The sequence below is a fragment of the Eptatretus burgeri genome, chromosome 1 (genome assembly GCF_056783735.1).
Source record: "Eptatretus burgeri isolate ZD-2024b chromosome 1, Ebu_testis_v1, whole genome shotgun sequence".
NCBI lineage: Eukaryota > Metazoa > Chordata > Myxini > Myxiniformes > Myxinidae > Eptatretus > Eptatretus burgeri.
The window spans coordinates 50,356,351-50,376,350 of record NC_140961.1 but is presented as its reverse complement, the minus strand read 5'-3'; the positions used below and the strand labels follow the sequence as shown (position 1 = coordinate 50,376,350).

General features: G+C 47.9%; 1 protein-coding gene across 1 annotated transcript in view; it reads right to left on the bottom strand.

Moving 5' to 3' along the window:
* The window catches only part of LOC147034463 (28S rRNA (cytosine(4447)-C(5))-methyltransferase-like), a 79,424-nt gene that overhangs the window by 35,113 nt on the left and 24,311 nt on the right, over positions 1 to 20,000 (bottom strand). Inside the window, exons 9-13 of the mRNA XM_085883674.1 lie at positions 19,888 to 19,993; positions 5,343 to 5,432; positions 3,185 to 3,272; positions 2,829 to 2,969; positions 2,077 to 2,216 (exon numbers count right to left, since the gene is read on the bottom strand). Of these exons, the coding sequence (XP_085739800.1) occupies positions 2,077 to 2,216; positions 2,829 to 2,969; positions 3,185 to 3,272; positions 5,343 to 5,432; positions 19,888 to 19,993 (565 nt within the window). The remainder of the gene's footprint in view (positions 1 to 2,076; positions 2,217 to 2,828; positions 2,970 to 3,184; positions 3,273 to 5,342; positions 5,433 to 19,887; positions 19,994 to 20,000) is intronic.

Genomic DNA, 20,000 nt, shown 5'->3' with positions numbered 1-20,000 from the left:
TTGTGTAAATGTGTGTGTCAGGTCAGGTCAGGTATGGGAGCATGTGCCAGAACAGCGCATCGCTGCGTCCACTTTCCGCCGGTACTCCAGGGGCCTCCGTCTGGTCATCCCCCAGGCAGATGCCAGGCCCATCCCCATCTCCTTGAGATGATGGTGAACCTGCTGCAACCATGAGGCACGTGGTCGGCCCACTGGCCTCCTCCACTCATGAGACTCCCTCGCTGAGAGAATCTGATGAGCAGGATCAGCGTCAGGAAAACGAGCCACATGTCCATACAGCCGCAACTGACGCTCACGGACTATGCAGGTAACAAATCTCATCAGAGTCTCTCTCAGCAACCGCTCGTTGGACACAAAATCCGACCAGCGATAGCCAAGGATTCTCCGAAGACACCTGGTACCAAAGGAATTAAGTCTCCATCTCAGATCCTTGGTCAGAGTCCAAGTCTCGCACACATAGAGCAAGACTGGAAGTACCAAGGACCTGAAGACTCGGACTTTCGTCCTCCCGCACAGGTACCGGCAGCGCCACACCCCATGATCCAGTGAATCCATGACTCCCCAGGCCTGACCCAGACGTCTATTGACCTCTGACTCGCAGCCAGCAGAGACATGAATATCACTGCCAAGGTCAGTGAATCTCTCCACGACCTCAACATCCTCACCACAAACAGATACAGACAGGACAGCAGCATCCAAGATGTCACCGAAAGCCTGGATCTTAGTTTTGACCCAAGAAACCCGTAATCCCAGCGGCTCCGACTCCTCATTCAGCACCTCGAGGGCCCCCAAAAGGATGTCTAAAGTGATCCTTTTGGTAAAGTGATCCTCTTTTTGATGACTGCATCATCTGCAAAATCAAGGTCCGAGATCTTGACATTCCCAAACGATGCACCGCAACTTGATCTCTCCGACATCCTCCCTAAAATTCAGTCCATTCAAGTGCTGAAAAGTGTGGGGGCAAGTACACATCCCTGACGAACTCCAGTAACAACTGGAAATAAGTCAGAGGTGGTACCACCACACTTCACAGCACTCTCAGTACCAGAGTAGAGTTCAGTGTGTGGCACCGTCTTCTAAGTAAACCTGAATAAGTGCTTGGACATTGCTTTATTCGGTTGTAGCTCTGTGTTGCTTTCATTGCTTTGACTGTATACGTACATTGTTTTTGTATAACTGTGAATATGTGCTTGCCTTGTGTGTGTGTGTGAAAGAAAAGTGCTTGTCAAATTGTTTCCCGTTTCGTTGTGTCCTTTCCTTCATTTGAAAGTTCCATCTTGCATCACGTAAGGGATTGGTAGTGGGTGTAGACACCCAATAAGTAATCTGAACCGTCAAGGTCGGCGATAACTCCGCTCGGTTATCCCTGCAGCACGGAACGAGCCGCTTAAGCGGTTTGTGTCCAGAGTCGACCTGCGGTGTGGTACAACTCCTCGGTACACTACCCGCACGGGTACTTCAGTATATCGACACTCGGCGATTCACCCTATTTCACGCGGGTAGAATGCGGACTGGGTTGTGGTGAGGTTAAACCCTCACCTGTGACTGGCTCCTGGCGGTAGTTCCCGGAGGGTCACGACTGAATTGTCCGTTCCGGTGGGCGACGCGTCGTGATTTGAGTTACGTAGCCGATCGCACGCCGGGCGGGTGAAATTCGTAACAGTATTTTGCCAACTGGCACTCCTCATAAAAAATGACAGTAAATAGACACCCTATTTTTGAAGGACTACCATTTGAAAAATAATCGGTTTGCTGGTTTGTGCTGTGGAGCCTCGCGTTGCGCGCACGCACACGCAAAACCTGAAAATAAGGGATATCTAGCATATATAGTGAATCCAACAGACTGACACACAGACAGACTGACACACAGACAGAGACAGCGAGAGAGAGAGCGAGAGAGAGCGAGAGAGAGAGCGAGAGAGAGCGAGAGAGAGAGCGAGAGAGAGAGCGAGACAGACAGAGACACACAGACAGACAGAGACAGCGAGAGAGGTCACATGCTGTAGGGAAAAGGCTTTGATCAGAGGTAGGGTAAGGACAGGAAAATAAAGGGAGTGATTAAGTGAGAGGGCCAACCTTGGGGAACATCCTGCCATTGTAGTTGCACACCACGGTGTTGGTGACCCCCAGGCGGTGCAGGTTTCCAACCACTGCATGTAGCCGCTCTGGATTCACATCGTTTGCCAAAATCATCCCAGTATTCTTCATCAACTGTGCTGGAAGATGCGATAATTCTTGGCTCACTGTTTAAACCATCAAGCCTTCAATAATACATTTGGAGCCTTATTTTTAAAATATACACACAGTAAGGCAGGGTGGGGGATGGTGGTGTCATTAAAATGAGAAAAAGAAGAGAAGGGGGATGATTGAAAGGAGAAAGGAGGGGAGGGAAGTATGAGGTTTGGGAAAGACAGGGTTAAAAGGAGGGGAAGGGAAGACAGGTACAGGAAGCAGAGTCAAAAACTCCACCATGTTGTGTGTAGTAATAAATCGATGGCCTCTTCCAAGACCAATGCAAAACATCAACCAACAAGCATCCTTCCCTGAACCAATAGCCAACTTAGAAAGGCAATTTTGCTGGAACTTATCAGCCTGGACTTTGTTCAAATGCATCATGACCAAAGCAATGTCTTTCATGGTAATCTCTGCAGTACTTGGACACAATTTTTGACATGAATGGTGTTTACCAAGTGAGAGCTACTTGGTTGCACCAGATGCTGCAAGTGAGAGGTGACATTAAGCATGGAATTTTTTGGATGACATTTTCAATCTGTGATTTGTTCATGGACTGCTTTCTTTAAATCAGAATAATGCAAGTGTCAGCATACCAATGTAGGTAGTTTTCCCTCCAGGTGCAGCACACATGTCAAGCACCTTATTGCCTACACGCGGTGCCAATGCAATGACAGGCAGAAGACTTGATGCACCCTGAATCATGTAATGCCCCGAAAGGTACTCTGGGGTAGCACCTGGGGCAAAACACATTACGAATATGCTGTCACAACGATCATCTTTACAAGGCCATATGAATTCCTGTCATTTTGATACAATTGCCCTGCAGGCATTTTTAAACACTTCGGGTCATTTTAAGCAACAGTTGTCTGAATTCACTTTGCACAAGTTAAACACAAACAAAACTACGACCAAACTACCCACCCCACCAATTCTACCCAATGGATCTTACCAATGGGCACCGAGGAATCGTAGATCACCAACCCCACCTTTGACCACTTCTCAATGGGGTCCAGATTCACACCCCGGTTGATCAAAGCCTAAGGAAGACGGGGAAGGAAAACAGGAAGTGGGCATGTGCACATGGAAGCAACAAGGAGAAAGGCTGGGAAAAAGGTTTTCAACACAAGACAGTTAAAATTTTTTTTTTTTTTTTTTAACGAATCATGATTCCATTCCTTATTTGCTCAAGTTTTATGTTCTGTTGCAACATGCCTTTTTACAAGACTGTCCTTTACTGCAGAGAACACATTAATGCAACTCTCAAATTCTGGTTTGGTCATTAAGTTTGATTAAATGCAGCATGAAAATTAATTTTTTTTTAAATAAGTATGCTTTAGCGTAGAATTTTCAGACTGTTCAAACAAAAGGATTTAATGAAGGTAGAAGGCCCAGCACAAATGGAGGAAAATAAGAAGAAGAAAAAAAAAGTCCTGTATCCTAACCACTGAAAATCAGAACACATCAGGTTAGGTGACCTTCACTTTTGACTGCAGGATGAGCAACTTCAATGACATTGAGAGGGACAATACACATCTTCACCATGAGACAGACAACATTAATTAGTAATTTTTAAAAATCTAAATCCCATATAATATATTCAAATAATGGATGAGAAGTCTACTTTTGAACTTTTTTTTTAACCAGATGATGGGTGAAATAAAACGAAAATTTTGGGAGCACTCAAACAACTTTGAGGATGAGGCAGGATGAGAATAAAAGTGAAGTGTATGGGGAAAGGAGCAGTAATCCCCCATGTGTATTTGTGTTAACTCGAAGCACCCGTTCTCTATGGAAGCGGCAAGGAGGGGTATGTTATTAGCCATATTCAAACGTGTAATTCAAAACACCTCACTGCAATGGAAAACTGTACAGTAAAGGGTGGGGACTTGTAACACCCTCTCCAACCTGGAGCTACGCTACACGCTACACGATACACATTTACATTGACAATTTGCGTCCACCAACAAGAAGACCACTGGCAAAGGCAAAAACATCCCTTTGCACTAATTGGAGACATGCTGATCCTATGTAACAAATCTGGATATAATCAGCACAGAACTGTAAGAGGAGGAGCATGACAAACAAATACACACAAACACACACCGGTCCATGAATTATAATAAGCAGGATTCTCCACAGTTCTGCGTCATCATGGCAGCAAGCTCATTGCCCCAATGAATGTGGAGTGCTACAAGTAGTGGAGGAACATTAGGCGGGGTGAGGCGTGCTTCAGCCCGCCCCTTAAAAAGGCAATAAGAGAAGCATTGGAGGCTGTGCTGGCAGAGCATCTCTTCTCAGGAGGTTGTCAAGAACTTGAAGCCACGAGGGAGCTAGCAGTTGGGCATGGTGTGGGTGTTTAGGACAGTTACAGAGATCCCTCCAGTTGGACCTCGACAGGACCTGCGAGTTATCTCCACCAGTCCTGGGCGAATGCCTAATGAGGCTGCCATCCTTCTACTGGGATGGTTTTCTTTTATTTATTTTGTCTCCCCTGCACTTTTGTGTGAAAGCCAGCCAATCCTCCAGCCACTGCACAGACTTATGGTCATAAGAGGAGATACTTTTTGAATTGCAGAAAAGCTAAGTGTTGCGCGAGTCTCACAGTGGAGACCCGTCGGATTTGTACGTGTCATATGTTGCTTGTATTTAACCATTTACAAAATGGTGCATCCCGATTTATCATCATTATAAAGCAATCATTGCCATTATAAAATTGTTTAAAGTAGCGTGAGGTTGCCATCTCATTCCATCGAGCAGCGGTGTCAGCTTAGAAAAGCCATCAGATTGTAGGTGCAAAGACCATCTTACCACCACAGGCTTTCAATTTCAGCCAATCAGGCTGTTCGGTTTATTCTGAAGCAAACACGCCTCGCACGACCCGTGGTCCACCCAACACCCGGTCATGTTATAAAAGGTCTGTACAAAGGTTTATGAAACCCCCACCATCAGTTTTGTCGGAATATAAATTGTTAATAGTTGGATAAAGCATCAGAGTTGAAGCTCCCTTGAGCACAATTCCAGGTTTTCTCAAAACAAAACAGAAAACATATAAATGACAGGCATTAACTGTAAACAAACAAACAAATGCCAGGTCTCGATGTCCTTGCCTGTGCCAGGTCTCGGCGCCGGGTTTTGAGGGTGTTTGTTCGGATTGTTAAAGGCCTCTGCACCTCATTTGCTTCCAGGAATTCCACCAGCTGTAAATAAACACCGAATCAACACAAGGCACCAATAAGATTACAACCTAAATTCAAGCTTTAAAAAACAAACAAACAAACAAAAAAACACTTTTGCATCGATTACAAGGACACGAGTAAACTAAGGATAAATTAGCACACTATATAGGATTTGAACATGGAAACTCAACATCATGAGCAAAATGCTCAGATGGGAATTAGAGGCATGCCAAAGTTTCTCAAAAATGCTCAACTTCAAAATCATTGGAATCTCCTGCGGTGAAGCTGAGTCTACGGGCCTATCACTTTGACATCACAGACAGGTCAGTGGTCTCTCTGTCTTCTAAAATCTCCTTTCTGGTCTTGCAAAGTCTGCTCTCTCAGTGTTCTGTCCTCCGTGTATCCCAATGGTTAATAGAAATGAAAGCAAAGTAGGAAGGCAACAAAATTCCTCTTGAGCAAGCAGCATTTCTTGGCACAGCTCTTCCAAATGGCACGGCTGGCGATCACGCGACAAGAACACACAACTTGTCCAAAATGGCTGCTCAATTTCAAGAGCATATAAAGCAGAGAGTTGAGATGAGAATCGTTTTTTCACAGCAGCACGTGTCTCACATGTACCACCTTAATGCTACCAAAATAACATAAAAACAATTACAATCTGGAGTGGCTGTCAATGATAATAGTCCTACCAGGCCTTGTGTGATTGCCTTTTTGGAGTCATTCACATGGCTTCCATCAAGAAAATTATGCAACAGTACTTGTACATGCAACAGTACTTGTACATGCAACAATAATTTCTCTTTACTCCTTCAGATCAATTTGCATTGTTTGTGTGTACAATACAATACGGCAGCATAATATTCTTGTTATTTTTTTGCATTTGCTCTGCTATGTGAGAAATAATTCTGCACATCCTCCTGACAGATATATCCAAATGCAACTCCAACCTATGTCCATCATGGCATGTTGTGCTGACAAGTTTATATTCTTCAGTCCATGGCACCACAACATAAGAACACATAGGATGGCATAACTTAGGACATTTTAAAATTATTGTGAGGAAGTTTAGTGAGAAGAAGTGAAAGCAATTCCAAACCTGTGGACACTTGAATCATGCTTCGTGGCAGCCTCGACCTAACTTTCCTCATTTAAGTGCAGTCAGACCGCGGTTTACGTCAGAGATGTGTGCCTGAAAAGTGCGACGAATATCGAGACGGCATAAATCAAAGCAATTTTTCTCATAAAAATGAATGGAATAGGGGGAGGGGGTGGGTGGTGGGTGGAAGTATTCCTAATGTCACCACTTCACGTATTATATTTCGCATTTTACTGATGGCATTACCCTTTCTTTGGTCAACGACAGTCATATTCAAATACACATACATAAAAATTTTAAAGAAATAAACCTCTTTCAAAAGCAGTCGAACTTGGTGGGACCTCTTCTTCTTCCTCCTTCTCCAATAAAGTTTAGTCGTGAGCTTTAGGTTCGAGATAGGTTCTGGGTTTCAGCTCACCTGTCCTCCGAGCTGGAGCTCGTTATTAAAGGCCTCTGCCACCATTTCTTGGGTGTGTGTGTGTGTGTGTGTGTGCGCGTGCATACGTGTGTCCGTGGGCCCGTTAAGTGATTGTGTAAACGGTTGTAGTTCTCCTTGTATAATTGCATACGTGTTTTTGCCTTGTTTAATTGCATACGTGCTTGCCTGCTTACTTACTTTAGTACAATAAATGTCCTTGTGTGAATGTAAACCTGTTCGTTGCGTCCTCTTCCCTTAATTGAGCTGCCATCTTGCTCTCGGAATATAGTTGATTTTAAATAGCCGGTAAAGTGATCGGGTCCAACCGGACTGCGCGATAATACACCGCTCGGTTATCCCAATAGGAAGCGAGCTGCTTAAGCGGCTTGTTTCCCAGCGGTCCCGTTGAGGTACAGTCTCTCGGTAGTCTGCCCGCGCGAATAATTAGGTATATCGACAATTCGGCGATTGACCCTGTCGCGCGCGGGTGGAATATTGACTTGGCTGTGGTGTGCTTAAAAACACACCCGTGGCTGGTTTTCGGCGTTGATCCGGAAAGCCGCGACTGGATTGTCCGTTCGGTGGGCGAAGCGACCGCTATTGGTTAGACGCGGTCGTTCGCATGCCGGCGGGCGGAAATCTACAACACTGTTGTCAAGGAGTGGGATTAAAATCCATCCCACCTCCAACCAAATTAACGGGAATCAGATCAAGGGTGTGTGGAGCGACCCTCCGTTCCCCCAAATTTTGAGTGGTTAAATTGTTCCGAGAAGCAAAATGGAATTTCAAGGCGAACAGGGGCAGGGTGGATTAGGTATAGATTTAGAAATGAGAGAATCTATGGCTCAGGAGGGAGTATGTTTGGATGTGGAATCTATAATGCAGGAGAAAGGCGTACCAGAAGTTTGGGAAAAGCAGCAATACCGTTCATATGGTTGGTTTTATTATTTCAACCCTCTCACTAAACATTGGCAGTGGCGGCACCCAGGGCAACAGACTGCGCAGCAGAGTATGGATGAGATGAAACAACTAATACAAATGATGAGACAAATGATGCAAAATATGGACGCAAATGAGCAAAGCATGAAAAACAAAATGAAAACGAATGCGCGGGATATAAACAGCAATTTGGATGCGATGAGGGGCGGCATGAATGATGATATGCGAACCCAGCGGGGCGAAATGCAGAGCGTGGGGCAAGGCCTGCAGACGGGCATAATGGCGATTGCATGCAACGAAGCATGGACGGTGGAGCACAAAATGGCGGCGCCACGTATTGGAGCGAACGAGCTGGGAGGGAGTGCAACGGCTGTTGTCATTTTGTGCAAAACTTAATGTTTGCAGAAAAAAAAAGCATTTTCATTTCAAGTTATAAACTTGGACGCAAACATACTGAAACATACTTGAACACATGCACGCACGCACACCTTTATAGTTTAAAGCAACCTTTATCTGACATATTAAGTCCAACCCTTGTATTCTGGGACCTTATGCAGTCATCATGCTAGTTGGCTCGGTGTGGGTACCTCTGTCACCTGCCATGGCATTTCAGCAAAATACTTCTGTGACTCATTGGAACTGACACAATCTGTCAACTTCCTGACCTGGATCTCAACCAATGGTACTCCATCTCTTCTGGATCTGATTTTGACCAATTTCCCTGAATATATCTGCTGTTGTTCCTCCACTCCAATCGGTTCATCTGACCACGTGTTTGTCAAAGTAGACATCTCTCTAGCTGTTATTAGAGAACCACCCCAGCGCCATCGAGTCTGGTATTTCACTCAGGCTGACTGGCAGGGTCTCCAAGCAGCCATCAAGCTTCAGAACTGGTCTCCCATCACTACGTTCTCCAACATAAACTCATCCAGGGAATTCTTTCAAAGAAACTTGCTCTCCCTCATGCAGATTTTATCCCCTCTCGCCTTCAGTTGTCCTACCTTTCCTCCCACCCGTGGAACACTGAAGCTTGTGGCGAGGCAGTTGTCCTGAAAACATATCCAGGGTGGAATGACCTGGTCTGAATCCAAATTGATTATGAGAAATCAGGCCAATGGAGAAGAGGAAGGAAGCTTGTGCCCCCCCCCCCACCCAATCCACTTCACCTCATGGAAGGCTAATACAACTGAAGGCAACCTCAGTTTCTTCCACAAAGCTCATAACAAGTGTGTCTTCCTCAGGAGAGCCAGAAAACAACATCTCTCTAATCTCAAGTCTGAATTCTCAAACCTGTTTCCCTCCTCCAAATCCTGGTGGCATCTAGTTAAGTCTGTTTCTGGTGTATGCTCCCCGTCCATCTCTCCCTTACCTCAAATGGATGCACAGCTGACACTACACGTGAAAAGGCTGAATGCCTAAACTCAGTGCTTGCTTCTAAATCTTGTATCTCAAACGCATCGCTTTCTGTATCCACCTTACCCAGTCGCACCCAGCTGTTCCTGGACTCTATGTCCTTCTCTTCTGACAAAGTGGAGAGATTGCTGTCAAACCTCGACTCAGATTCTGCAACCATTCCAGAGGGCATCATCCCACGTGTCCTAAAAACCTGCTCCTCTGCTGTTCCTTACCTTCTCTCTCTGTTTTATTCACCCTCTCATTTGCTCAAGGTCATCTGACATCTGCTTGGAAATCAGCAAACATTAGCACCCTACATAAAAAGGTGCAAAAACAGATTCCTGCAACAACAGACCAATCAGCCTTCTCCCAATCATCAGCAAGGTTATGGAATCCATCATTGCTTCAGACATTAAATCCTTCCTCTTCTCCAATGGCTGGATTTCCGATCATCAATTAGGAATCAGATCAGCTCACTCTACCCTGGATATGGTGCTTCTGCTCTCCCAACAATGGATGGAGATCATCAATGCCAGACATGAAATCAGAGCTATCTTCATAGACATATCACGTACCTTCGATACAGTCTGGCACCCTGCCCTGCTCACGAAACTCTTCCTGTAGTATCCAAGGCCATCTCCACTCATGGCTCACAGACTTCCTCTCCTGTCTTAGCAAACGTGTGGTCCTTAATGGAGCTCTCTCATCCCCTCTTCCTGTCCAGGCTGGAGTTCAAGGCAGTGTTCTGGGTCCTGCTCTGTTTCTGGTTTTCATCAATCAGCTCTCTGACTTTCTGGGAAATCCTCTATCTCTTTGCTGATGATGCCACCCTCTGCCGTACCATCTGTCAACCTTCAGGATAAGCAAGCAGCAACCTAATCAGTCTCTGCAGATCTGGATAAAACTCACAAACTGGTCCAACACGTGGAACATGTCTTTCAACCCTGACAAATTTCACACTCTCACTGTCTCTCCGAAAGGACCGTCTGGAACCCCCTCCCACCCCCACCACCTCATCGACTTTCTCAACAATCCTCATGAAGCTGTTTCATTCAAGCATCTGGGTCTGACTATCTGCCATGGCCTTTCCTGGGAAAGCCACATTTCCAAGCTGGCCTCCAAAGCCAGTCACCGACTGGGCATCCTCCATCATGCAAAGTCCTTCCTTGGCACACCTGAGCTCCTGACCACATGCAAAGCTTTCGTCCGCAGCCTGATGGCGTACTGCTCTCTCTGGGCTGGTGCTCCCCCTCTCACCTTTCTCAGCTTCATGCTGCGGAAACCAAGGCATTTAGGATTATTAGTATCTCCCACGATGAGGCTGAGTCTTTGGGCCTCTCACTCTCTCACTGCAGGCAGGTTGGTGGTCTTTCTGTCTCCTACAGTCTCCTTTCCAGCCTCGCCACCATGCTCTGTCTGAGATATGCCACCCCCATATTTCCGCAGAGCGCTCAACGTTCGCCAGCAACCCCCGTCTGGTAAAACTCCCAAAATCAAGAATCACTGCTCACCATCACTCGTTCATTCCTCTTTTTTTCCAGCCTCTGGAACAAACTCCCACACTCTCTTCAATCCCACTCTTCCCTGCAGGTCTTCAAAACAGCTGTTCACCACCATGTCTTATCTTCCCCCATCCAAAACCACGATCTTTTCGACTGCCGTGAATCCACCACAAATCCACCGCCATCAAATTCCCCGATTTCCTTCCTGAAAGTCCCTGTAGTGTCCATCTTGTTTACCCTGTGTACCCTCCACCACATCCCTCGCCCTTCCACAGTTCTCATGTCTGTTACCCACTGTTTTTTCCTTCCCTCTCCCACCCCTCTTGTCCCCTGCTCCCCTTGTGCGTTTCTGTGTGTTACCTCATACGAGCCTCGATAGTGTAGACAAAAAAAAACAAGTTGAAAATATGATTAGTTCATGAGATATTGTTGTGGGCTGGGTATCAGTGGCGAGCGCGACCGCTAGATGGAGCTGCAGAGTCTACTCCACCGAACACCTGGAATTCAGATAGTTACCCTCGGATAACTCCGAAGGTACAGGTCCCTTACAGGACCGTGAATCGTCAATAAATCAACCACGTGGGCACAGGGTTATTTGCCAAACTTCAAAATACCTAGAGGCCCACATGGCAAACTACCGAGTATTTACACCCTCGACGGAGCTCAAATGGGACGAGCCGTAACCGTGCTCGACCCGTGCGGATGGTTACCGAGGTCCCGTCGGTCCAAATGTACATCTACAGCAGCAACGGCCTTTTTAATTCCCCAACACGCACTGTGCTCAACCAATGAAGGAAAGGACGAGGACGAGCTGAAAATTTCAACAAATGGATATTTATTTACAATAGGTGGGGAAGGAACACATAAAGGGCAGAGTTAAACTGACTATAAGAAATGAAATCAATGTACAAGCAAAAGCACTTAACAGTTCCTACTTAAAGATGGGCCCACAGACAGACGCACACCCAAAAGAAACGAAATGGACCTTCTATTCCTGCCTCGTGCGGTTTGGCCGAGACAAGCGAACCAGGATGAGACCAGCCGCGTCGAGATGAGACCAGACCAGCTTGAGATGAGACGAGATCAGCGCCAGCGAGACGAGAGCAGACGGGGGGCAATCCTCCTCCTCGCTACAAAGCTGCTTCCCCGTCCTCTCTGATCGCCTGCCTCCTCTGCACTCGTCCCAACAACCACCACACTTCTTTTTTGGAGGGAGGGGCTTCTTCTCCCGACCACTCGCCTCCCGATTGGTCGACCCATTGCACGATTCCCTGGCCGTCCTCCATTGGACAGGCCCACGGTAGGTGGGGAAACTCCCAACCCGCTGGGCGGAGTCCCGAGCGGAGGCGTTTGTGGCTCCACGCCGAATGGCGACGGTGTCGAGTCGGAAACGGGGCGGGTGAGATGCCCGCTCCTTGCCAATTGGCTTAGAGGGACACCATGCCTATGTTAAGCTCCGCCCACGAGCGCGCTTGCTGGCGAGCTTGAGAAGAATGCCGCGAGGGTTATGGCGTCAGGATCGAGCAAAGGTGTTGTTTTTTGATACGGGGTGTAAAAATGTAAAAGAAAACCCTATCTATCAAAATAATTCTGCAGCGCACGAACATTTAATTACCATTAGACTAGGGACGGGACCCTAACTAAAAACACAACTTACCGATATAACTAAGCTACGGGGACGGCTGTCTGTCTGTGTGCACAAGGCTTCCATATCCGCAACAATATTTTTTTATATATATATATATATATATATTGTTGTGGTTGAGGAAATTCGCAAACCACCATTCAGGTCCCGTAGGTGAGATATCTCTGTAAGTACATGTGTAGTTAGCCCCAAACCCGTTGTTTAGAGGGAATAAATGTGATTCATTCGGGCTGCGACCCTTTAAGATATCCGTTTTTCTGTTCTATCTTTATTTTGAACCAACCACGTCTCAACCGCCATCACACAACAACCACCAACCGCAATGCCGCTTCACAACAACAACAACGCCAACAGCCACGACCTTTACCTTCACAACTCGCTCTCGCAACCATCGCATCACCACCATTCCAAGCGTCACCGTGGCCAGGGACCGCCACTTTAGACCCTCCACCACCTTCACCTCTCCTTCTGCGGCCATTCCCGCGCCACTTGTGAACGCCGAACGTCAGGCTGTCCTGGCCTCGTGTGGGACGCGTGCTGAGCCTCGGGTGCAAAAAGCGGCCTTTCCGAGGAGAGGTACACGCCCACTTCCGAGGAGAGGTACATGATACACGCCCACTTCCGATCCGTCCAATCATTAAGCGCGGGGCGATTTGGCCCCGCCTCCAGGCGCGTCGGAGTAGAATCGATATATGCAAATTCGAGGATCAGGGGAGGTTCACGCCCACTTTTCCTCCGTCCAATGGGCGAGGGTGGCTCCGCCCCCGAGCTCATCCTGATCTGGAAATTTGCATATGGGTTTTCCTGCCACACTATAAAGCGCCGAGCGCGGGGCGAATTGAGTCAGTTTTGTTTGTGGGCTCGGGCGAGTTGGAGAGGTGTGGCGGCCGCGGAGTGTGGCAGCAGCAGTCAAGACGGGTCTGGAGGAGAGTCGGTCTGTCGGGGTTCGGAGTCTGTCGGAGAGCTGCAGAGAGGGGAAGCCGGGAACGCGGTCGAGGTCGCAGTGGAGTCGCTCGTCGCGGGACCCAAGCAAGCCAGCTATCCTCTTTCCCCAGAGCATCAACAATTCCCCCGTTTCCCCCCGCGCTGAGATAGTGCGAAAAGGGGGCCCCGTTCCCACCCCATTCCAAGCAGTGCCAACGAAACCCACGGAGGAGCGCGGAGTCGGGGCACCGCCGCGACATTTGCGGCTCATCACAAGACGGGTAGGCTCCACCCGGTCTCGGCCCACAGCCCCATCTGTCCCCTTGTATTTGAGGGTGGCCCCTTTCTTTTGCTTTTGAGTATATGTGTTGGCGGCGCCGTCTGTAAAGTAAAACTGTGTAAGTGTTGCCGTGTGCCCGCGTAGTCGGTAGTAGATCTGCATTGTTGTGTTCCTTTTGTTACATTTGCTTTTGGTGCATAATTGTTGTAATTGTATATGTGTGCTTTCCATTTGCCGCGGAATAAATGTGCCTTATGTTGAACTGTTTTTCCCGTTTTGCTTCGTCTTTTCTTTAATTGAATCTCCATCTTACTTCACGTAAAGGGTTGGTAGTGGGCTAAATACGCCCGATAATTAATCGGAACCGTCGAGGTTGACGATAACACCGCTCAGCTATCCCGATAGTACGGAACGGGTCGCTTAAGTGGCCCGTGTCCGGGGTCGACCTGCGATCGCCCGGTCTACCCTCCGTGTGGGTACTTAGGTAGGTCGAATTTGGCGAACAACCCTATCCCACGCGGGGGGCCGATTGGCACGATCGTGGTGAGGCCCAAAGGCCCACCCGTGACTAGTTCCCGGCGTTAGTCCGAGAGGGTCATGACGGAATTGTCCGTCCGGTGGGCGACGTGCCGCGATTCGAGTTACGTGGTCGCTCGCACGCCGGCGGGCACGAATTCGCAACAATATATATATATATATTAAATACTTTATAAACTTACTCATTCACGATAGATACATTTTATAAATTGTTGCGAATTCCGGCCCGTCCGGCATGCGATCGGCCACGTAACTCGAATCGCGACCGCGTCGCCCACCGGACGGACAATTCAGTCATGACCCTCCTGGGACTACCGACAGAAACCAGTCACGGGTGGGGGTTTAACCCCACCACCACCCAGTCCGCAGTCCACCCGCGCGAGATAGGGTAAATTGCCGAAAGTCGATATACCTATGGTACTCGCACGGGTAATCTGCCGAGGGATGGGACCACGCCACAGGCCGACTCCGGACACGAACCGCTTAAGCAGTTCGTTCCGTATTACAGGGATAACCGAGCGGAGTTATCGACGGCCTTGACTGTTCCGATTAATTACCGGGATGTTGAAACCCACTACGAATCCCTTACGTGATGCAGGATGGAGAGTCAATTAAAAGAAGGAGACTAAGCAAAGCGGGAACAATTGGACAAGCAAATTTATTCCGCACCACACAGCAGCACGGAAGGCACGTATAATACAGTAATACACCAAAAGCAATACACAGGAATACAATAAAACCAAAGAAACACACGTATGCAGTGGTAAAGAAACAAAGGCAATGCACGAACGCAGATCTACTACCGAATAGGACTTACACACGGCAACACTTACACAGTTTTACTTCACAGACTGGCACCACCCACAGACATTTACACAAAAACCCCAAAAGAAAAGAAGTTGCGACTTCCCTGGGCGCGTCGTCCAGCCTTGGCGACCGCAGCCTCGAGTCCCTCTGGCGTGGTGCACCGAGCTCATGCCACGCGTAGCTCGCGTCGTCCGCCCGACAGCTCTGATGAGGTGGGGAATGGCAGGCGCTCCGTCCAGGGACTGCATCGACTGGCTTGAGAAGCCCAGTGCTCAACCGAACCATGAACATAACAGACGATGCACACACAGTACAATCCTTGCTCCGACAGTCTCGAGCCTCTCCTCGTTTCGAGTTTCTCCCAGGGCGATCCGATGCGCGCGCGCGCGCGCACACACACACACACACACACACACACACACACACACACACACACACACACACACACACACACACACACACACACACACACACACACACACACACACACACACACACACACACACACACACACACACACACACACACACACACACACACCAAGGACTCTTCACCCCTCGACAAACGACCGAACAAGAGCCCAACTCGAACCGGGACAAGGGAACAACCAACCACCAACCACACAACTTCACGCCCACCCTTTTGTAGGGTGGGGCTCCGCCCTTCGCCGCGCCCCGTTTCTGGCTCCACCTCCCTTGTGGAAGCTTCCCAAAAAGGGGCGTGCCCTCTCGTTCCCCCCTCCCCACGCCGTGCGGGGGACGAGGAAAGTCAGTTTTGCCTCGGGGCCAGGGAATTATTCCCCCAAAATCAGGCCCCCACCTTTTTTCACCTTTTACCTCTGGCTCAAATTGCACCTCCCCCATGCCAAAAGCGCGGGCGTTTTGGGGGGGGGGAGATCTTGGCGGGATATATTCAAGCTGCCATTCCGCTCCGTTTCATCCGTCCCACGGAGATCGTGACCGCACGGTGCTCGTTGAATGGCGAGTGGCGAAGATGTGGTAGCGTAGTTGTGGAAGGTGGCGTCGTGGTGTGAATGGCGTGATTGTTGGCGTTGTGCAGTGAATGGCGTGATCGTTGAGATGTTGGTTGTGGCGATGTTTATTGTTGTTCTTGCACCAAATTAACGACAGCAAAAGAAATACGACTAACTGAAGAATCGCAGCCCGAATCGATCACATATATTCCCTCTATATAACGGGTTTGGGCTAACTTCACATGAACTTACCGATATATCTCACCTGAGGACCCTTTATGGTGTAATGAGAATTTCCACAGCCGTAACAATATATATGTGTCCAACATATATATTGTTGGACACATATATGTTCGAAGTGTCCACAGGATGCGCGGGTTTTCCCGCCTGTTTTTCCCACCATGTTTCCCCACGCTTGGTGTGAAGGAAGGGGGGAGGGCAGCTCGCCGCCGATTAGTGGATGACTAGCGTGAAGCGGTCGGGGAGAGGGAACGCCCCTCTTCGAGAACCCTCTCGAAGGAGGGTGGAGCCGAAAACGGGGGCGGAGTGAAGGGCGGAGCCCCGGGCTATAAAAGTCGGACACGGGCGGAGCGCTTTTGCTCTCTTCATCTTCTTCTCTCCCTTCCGGCTCGCTCTTCCTCTTCGTGGTGGCCGCTGGCCTAGTCTTCTGTGGTGTGGTCCCGAGACGCCGCTGGCGGGACGGAGCGTCTGCCATTTCCCACGCCACGACATCGAGCAAAAACGTTCCCCCCCGCCTTTTCTATCCGCGCTAAGATAGCGCCGGAAACCCCGTCCGTGGCGTCGAGCGGCCAACACGTGCCGGCGCGAGGCACGCCGGAGAGGACTCGCCTACCACGCCAGGGATCGAGGTCGGGGCCAGGCGCGACCACGCTGACGGTCGCGGGAGAGGGACTCACCAGCCATAAAAGGGAAGTCGCGACTTCTTTCATTTCCTTCCTTTGCTTTTTGTATATATATGACTGTGGGAGGCGCCTGTCCAACAAGTAGAACTGTTTAAGTGTTGCCATGTGTACGCGTATTCGGTTGTAGCTCTGCATCGTTTCTTTTGTTTTAATTGCTTTATGTGCATTACTGTATGACTGTAAATACGTGCCTTCCGTGCTTGTCTGTGTGTGTGTGAATAAAAATGCTTGCTTGTTGAACTGTTCCCGCATTGCTTTGTCTCTTTTCCTTTTTTATTGACCCTCCATCTTGCTTCACGTAAGGGGTTTGTAGTGGGTGCAACATCCCGGTAATGAATCGGAACCGTCAAGGCCGACTATAACACCGCTTGGTTATCATTGTAGCACGGAACGGACCGCTTAAGCGGTTCGTGTCCGGAGTCGGCCTGTGGCGTGGTACGATCGCCCGGTCGACCATTCGCGCAGGTACTTAGGTAGATCAAATTTGGCGAGCAACCCTATCCTGCGCGGGTGGGCAATTGGCACGATCGTGGTGAGGTTAAACCCCCACCCGTGACTAGCTCCCGGCGTTGTTCCGAGAGGGTCACGACTGAATTGTCTGTCCGGTGGGCGACGTGCCGCGATTCGAGTTACGTGGCCGTCCGCACGCCGGCGGGAATTCGCAACACTGGCGTCAGGTCATGGGATACGAACCCATCCCCCTCCTCGCAACACTGGTGTACAGGAGTGTGGGATTCAAATCCACCTCGGTCTCCAACTAAATTCACAGAACCGGATCAGGGGTGAGTGAAGCGACCCTCCGTGCTCTCCAAATTCGAGCGAGTTAAAAAAAATAAATTAACCCCTTACGAGAAATAAGATGGCGTCGCAAGGCGAGCGGGTGCCGGGGGTAGAAATGTATATGTGGAGAAATGTAGAATCCATGGCCCGGGACGGTACTTGTAATGTTAATCCGTGGGGAAGCTCAACCCCATATCCTGAGCACGGACTTTATCGGCGGGCTGAGTCACATAATGGCGGCGCGATCGCACCTCAGCGCAGCACGGAGCGAGCGGCGAGACACGAGGCGAGCGCTCCCAACAGCCGTTTCAAACCACGTAGGCATGGCAGGCAAGGTCAAGCACGCCTACGCCGGACATTGGCGGGCTTTGGGAAGAAGTAAAGGAAGAATGGAGGACTGAGCTCAAAAAAGAAAAGCAGAAACATGAGCTGGAAGTAAAACAATTAAAGAAAGAACTATTTGAGAAGTCAAGACAATTCGAAGAATTAAAGGGAAAAATAGGGGAAATAGACTTGAGGATCCATAAGTGGGAACAAGGGACGAGCGAGATGAGCGAGAGAATGGAGGAGGAGTGAATTGGTAATTCCCAGGATAGAGAGAACTTGGAAGAGGAATGGAAAAAAAAGCTGGAAGAGAAAAAATGTAAACACGATTGGAAAATAAAGCAAGTAGAGCGTGAGGTAGAACAAGGCGTTCGGGACAGAAGAAGACTAGAAGAAGAGGTAAAAAGAGGAGAGGAACATCTGGAGGAAAGAAAGAGAATTTTTTTTTGCGTTTCTCCATGTTTTAAAGTGATTTCCAACCCCCCCCCCCAAAAAAAATTGTTACCCCCCCCCAAAAAAATTGTTAGAGAATTTTTTTTTTGCATTTCTACATGTTTTAGGTGATTTACAACCCCCCCCAAAAAATTGTTACCCCCCCCAAAAATAAATAGAGAAAATTTTTTTTTTTTGCATTTCTACATGTTTTAAGTGATTTCCAAACCCCCAAAATAAATTGTTACCCCCCCCAAAAAGAAATTTTTTTTTTTTGCATTTCTACATGTTTTAAGTGATTTCCAACCCCCCCCCCCCCAAAAATAAAAATTGTTAGAGAAAAAATTTTTTTGCAACCTTTTATTCAACAAAATTTCGATTTTTCTTTTTTGGCAGGGGTTTTGGTATTTGGTTAGCCCAATGGCACCTGCATAGCCCCACGGAGCTTGATTTTTCATTTTCGTCCCAAGGTCAAGGTCACAAGGTCACGAACTTAAAAAATTGCGATTTTGACATAAAAATTCCTCTTCTCCGAGGGGGTTGTCGAATCTGGCAGGGGTTTTGGTATTTGGTTAGCCCAATGGCACCTGCATAGCCCCACGGAGCTCGATTTTTCATTTTCGTCCCAAGGTCAAGGTCACAAGGCCATGAACTTAGAAAATTTTCGAATTTTGACATAAAAATCAGATGACCGCCAAATTTTGAGAGCTAGGATGACAATATTTTTTATGCATAATCTTGAGGTCATTCCCCACCTAAAGTCTTCAAACCATTTTTCTCTATCACGAACACCTTGCCCGTGGCGCCCCCTTCAAGTTTGTTTTTACGCTGATTTCATCAAAGTATGGGTAATCCGATGAGTGCGAAATGCCATATAGCCTATAGGATGTTATATTGTTCCTGGAATGTTCCAGAGGAAGTTTTGCACCAAAGGTCATAATCCTTGACCTTTGACCTTTAAAGGTCCACAAAGGTCAAATTTTCAAACTTGTGGGAATCGAACCGTGTTTTCGACCTTCTTTGACAAACTAACTCCAATAAGCTATAGCACGTATCCTGTTTCCTTATTTTAATGTCCACAACATTGTTTTCTGACCTTTAAAGGTTATGCAAAGGTCAAATTTTGAAAGTTGTTGAACGAAACCTGGTTTTCGACATTTTGCAGGTAATAACCTGTCACTCGTACCACATCATGTTGATCATTTTTATAACTTGGTCAAACATTATCACATTGTCTCATCCTTGACTTCTGAAACAATCTACATCGTCAAATACCGCTCGTGAACCATCGTAGTCTTCAGACTTGTATACATTTACAATGGTTTTGTAAACTTCACAATATCTAGTGCCATTTACAAGAATGAGCATAAATTGCCATATGATGGCGCATCAGCAAAATTTTGTGTACAAAATATGCAACTTGTATCGAGGTGGTCAAGTCTAAGATTTATCGATCAAAGTATATCATGTGGTGATGATATGAAATGATCCTCCATACCTCTCCCAGTGGGAAGATGTCCATGAGGTGAACGATGAGGTAGTCATTGTAACCGTAGTACAGGCTGAGGTCATGTTGAAGGAGCTGCAAATATTCTTTTCTACTCCTACATA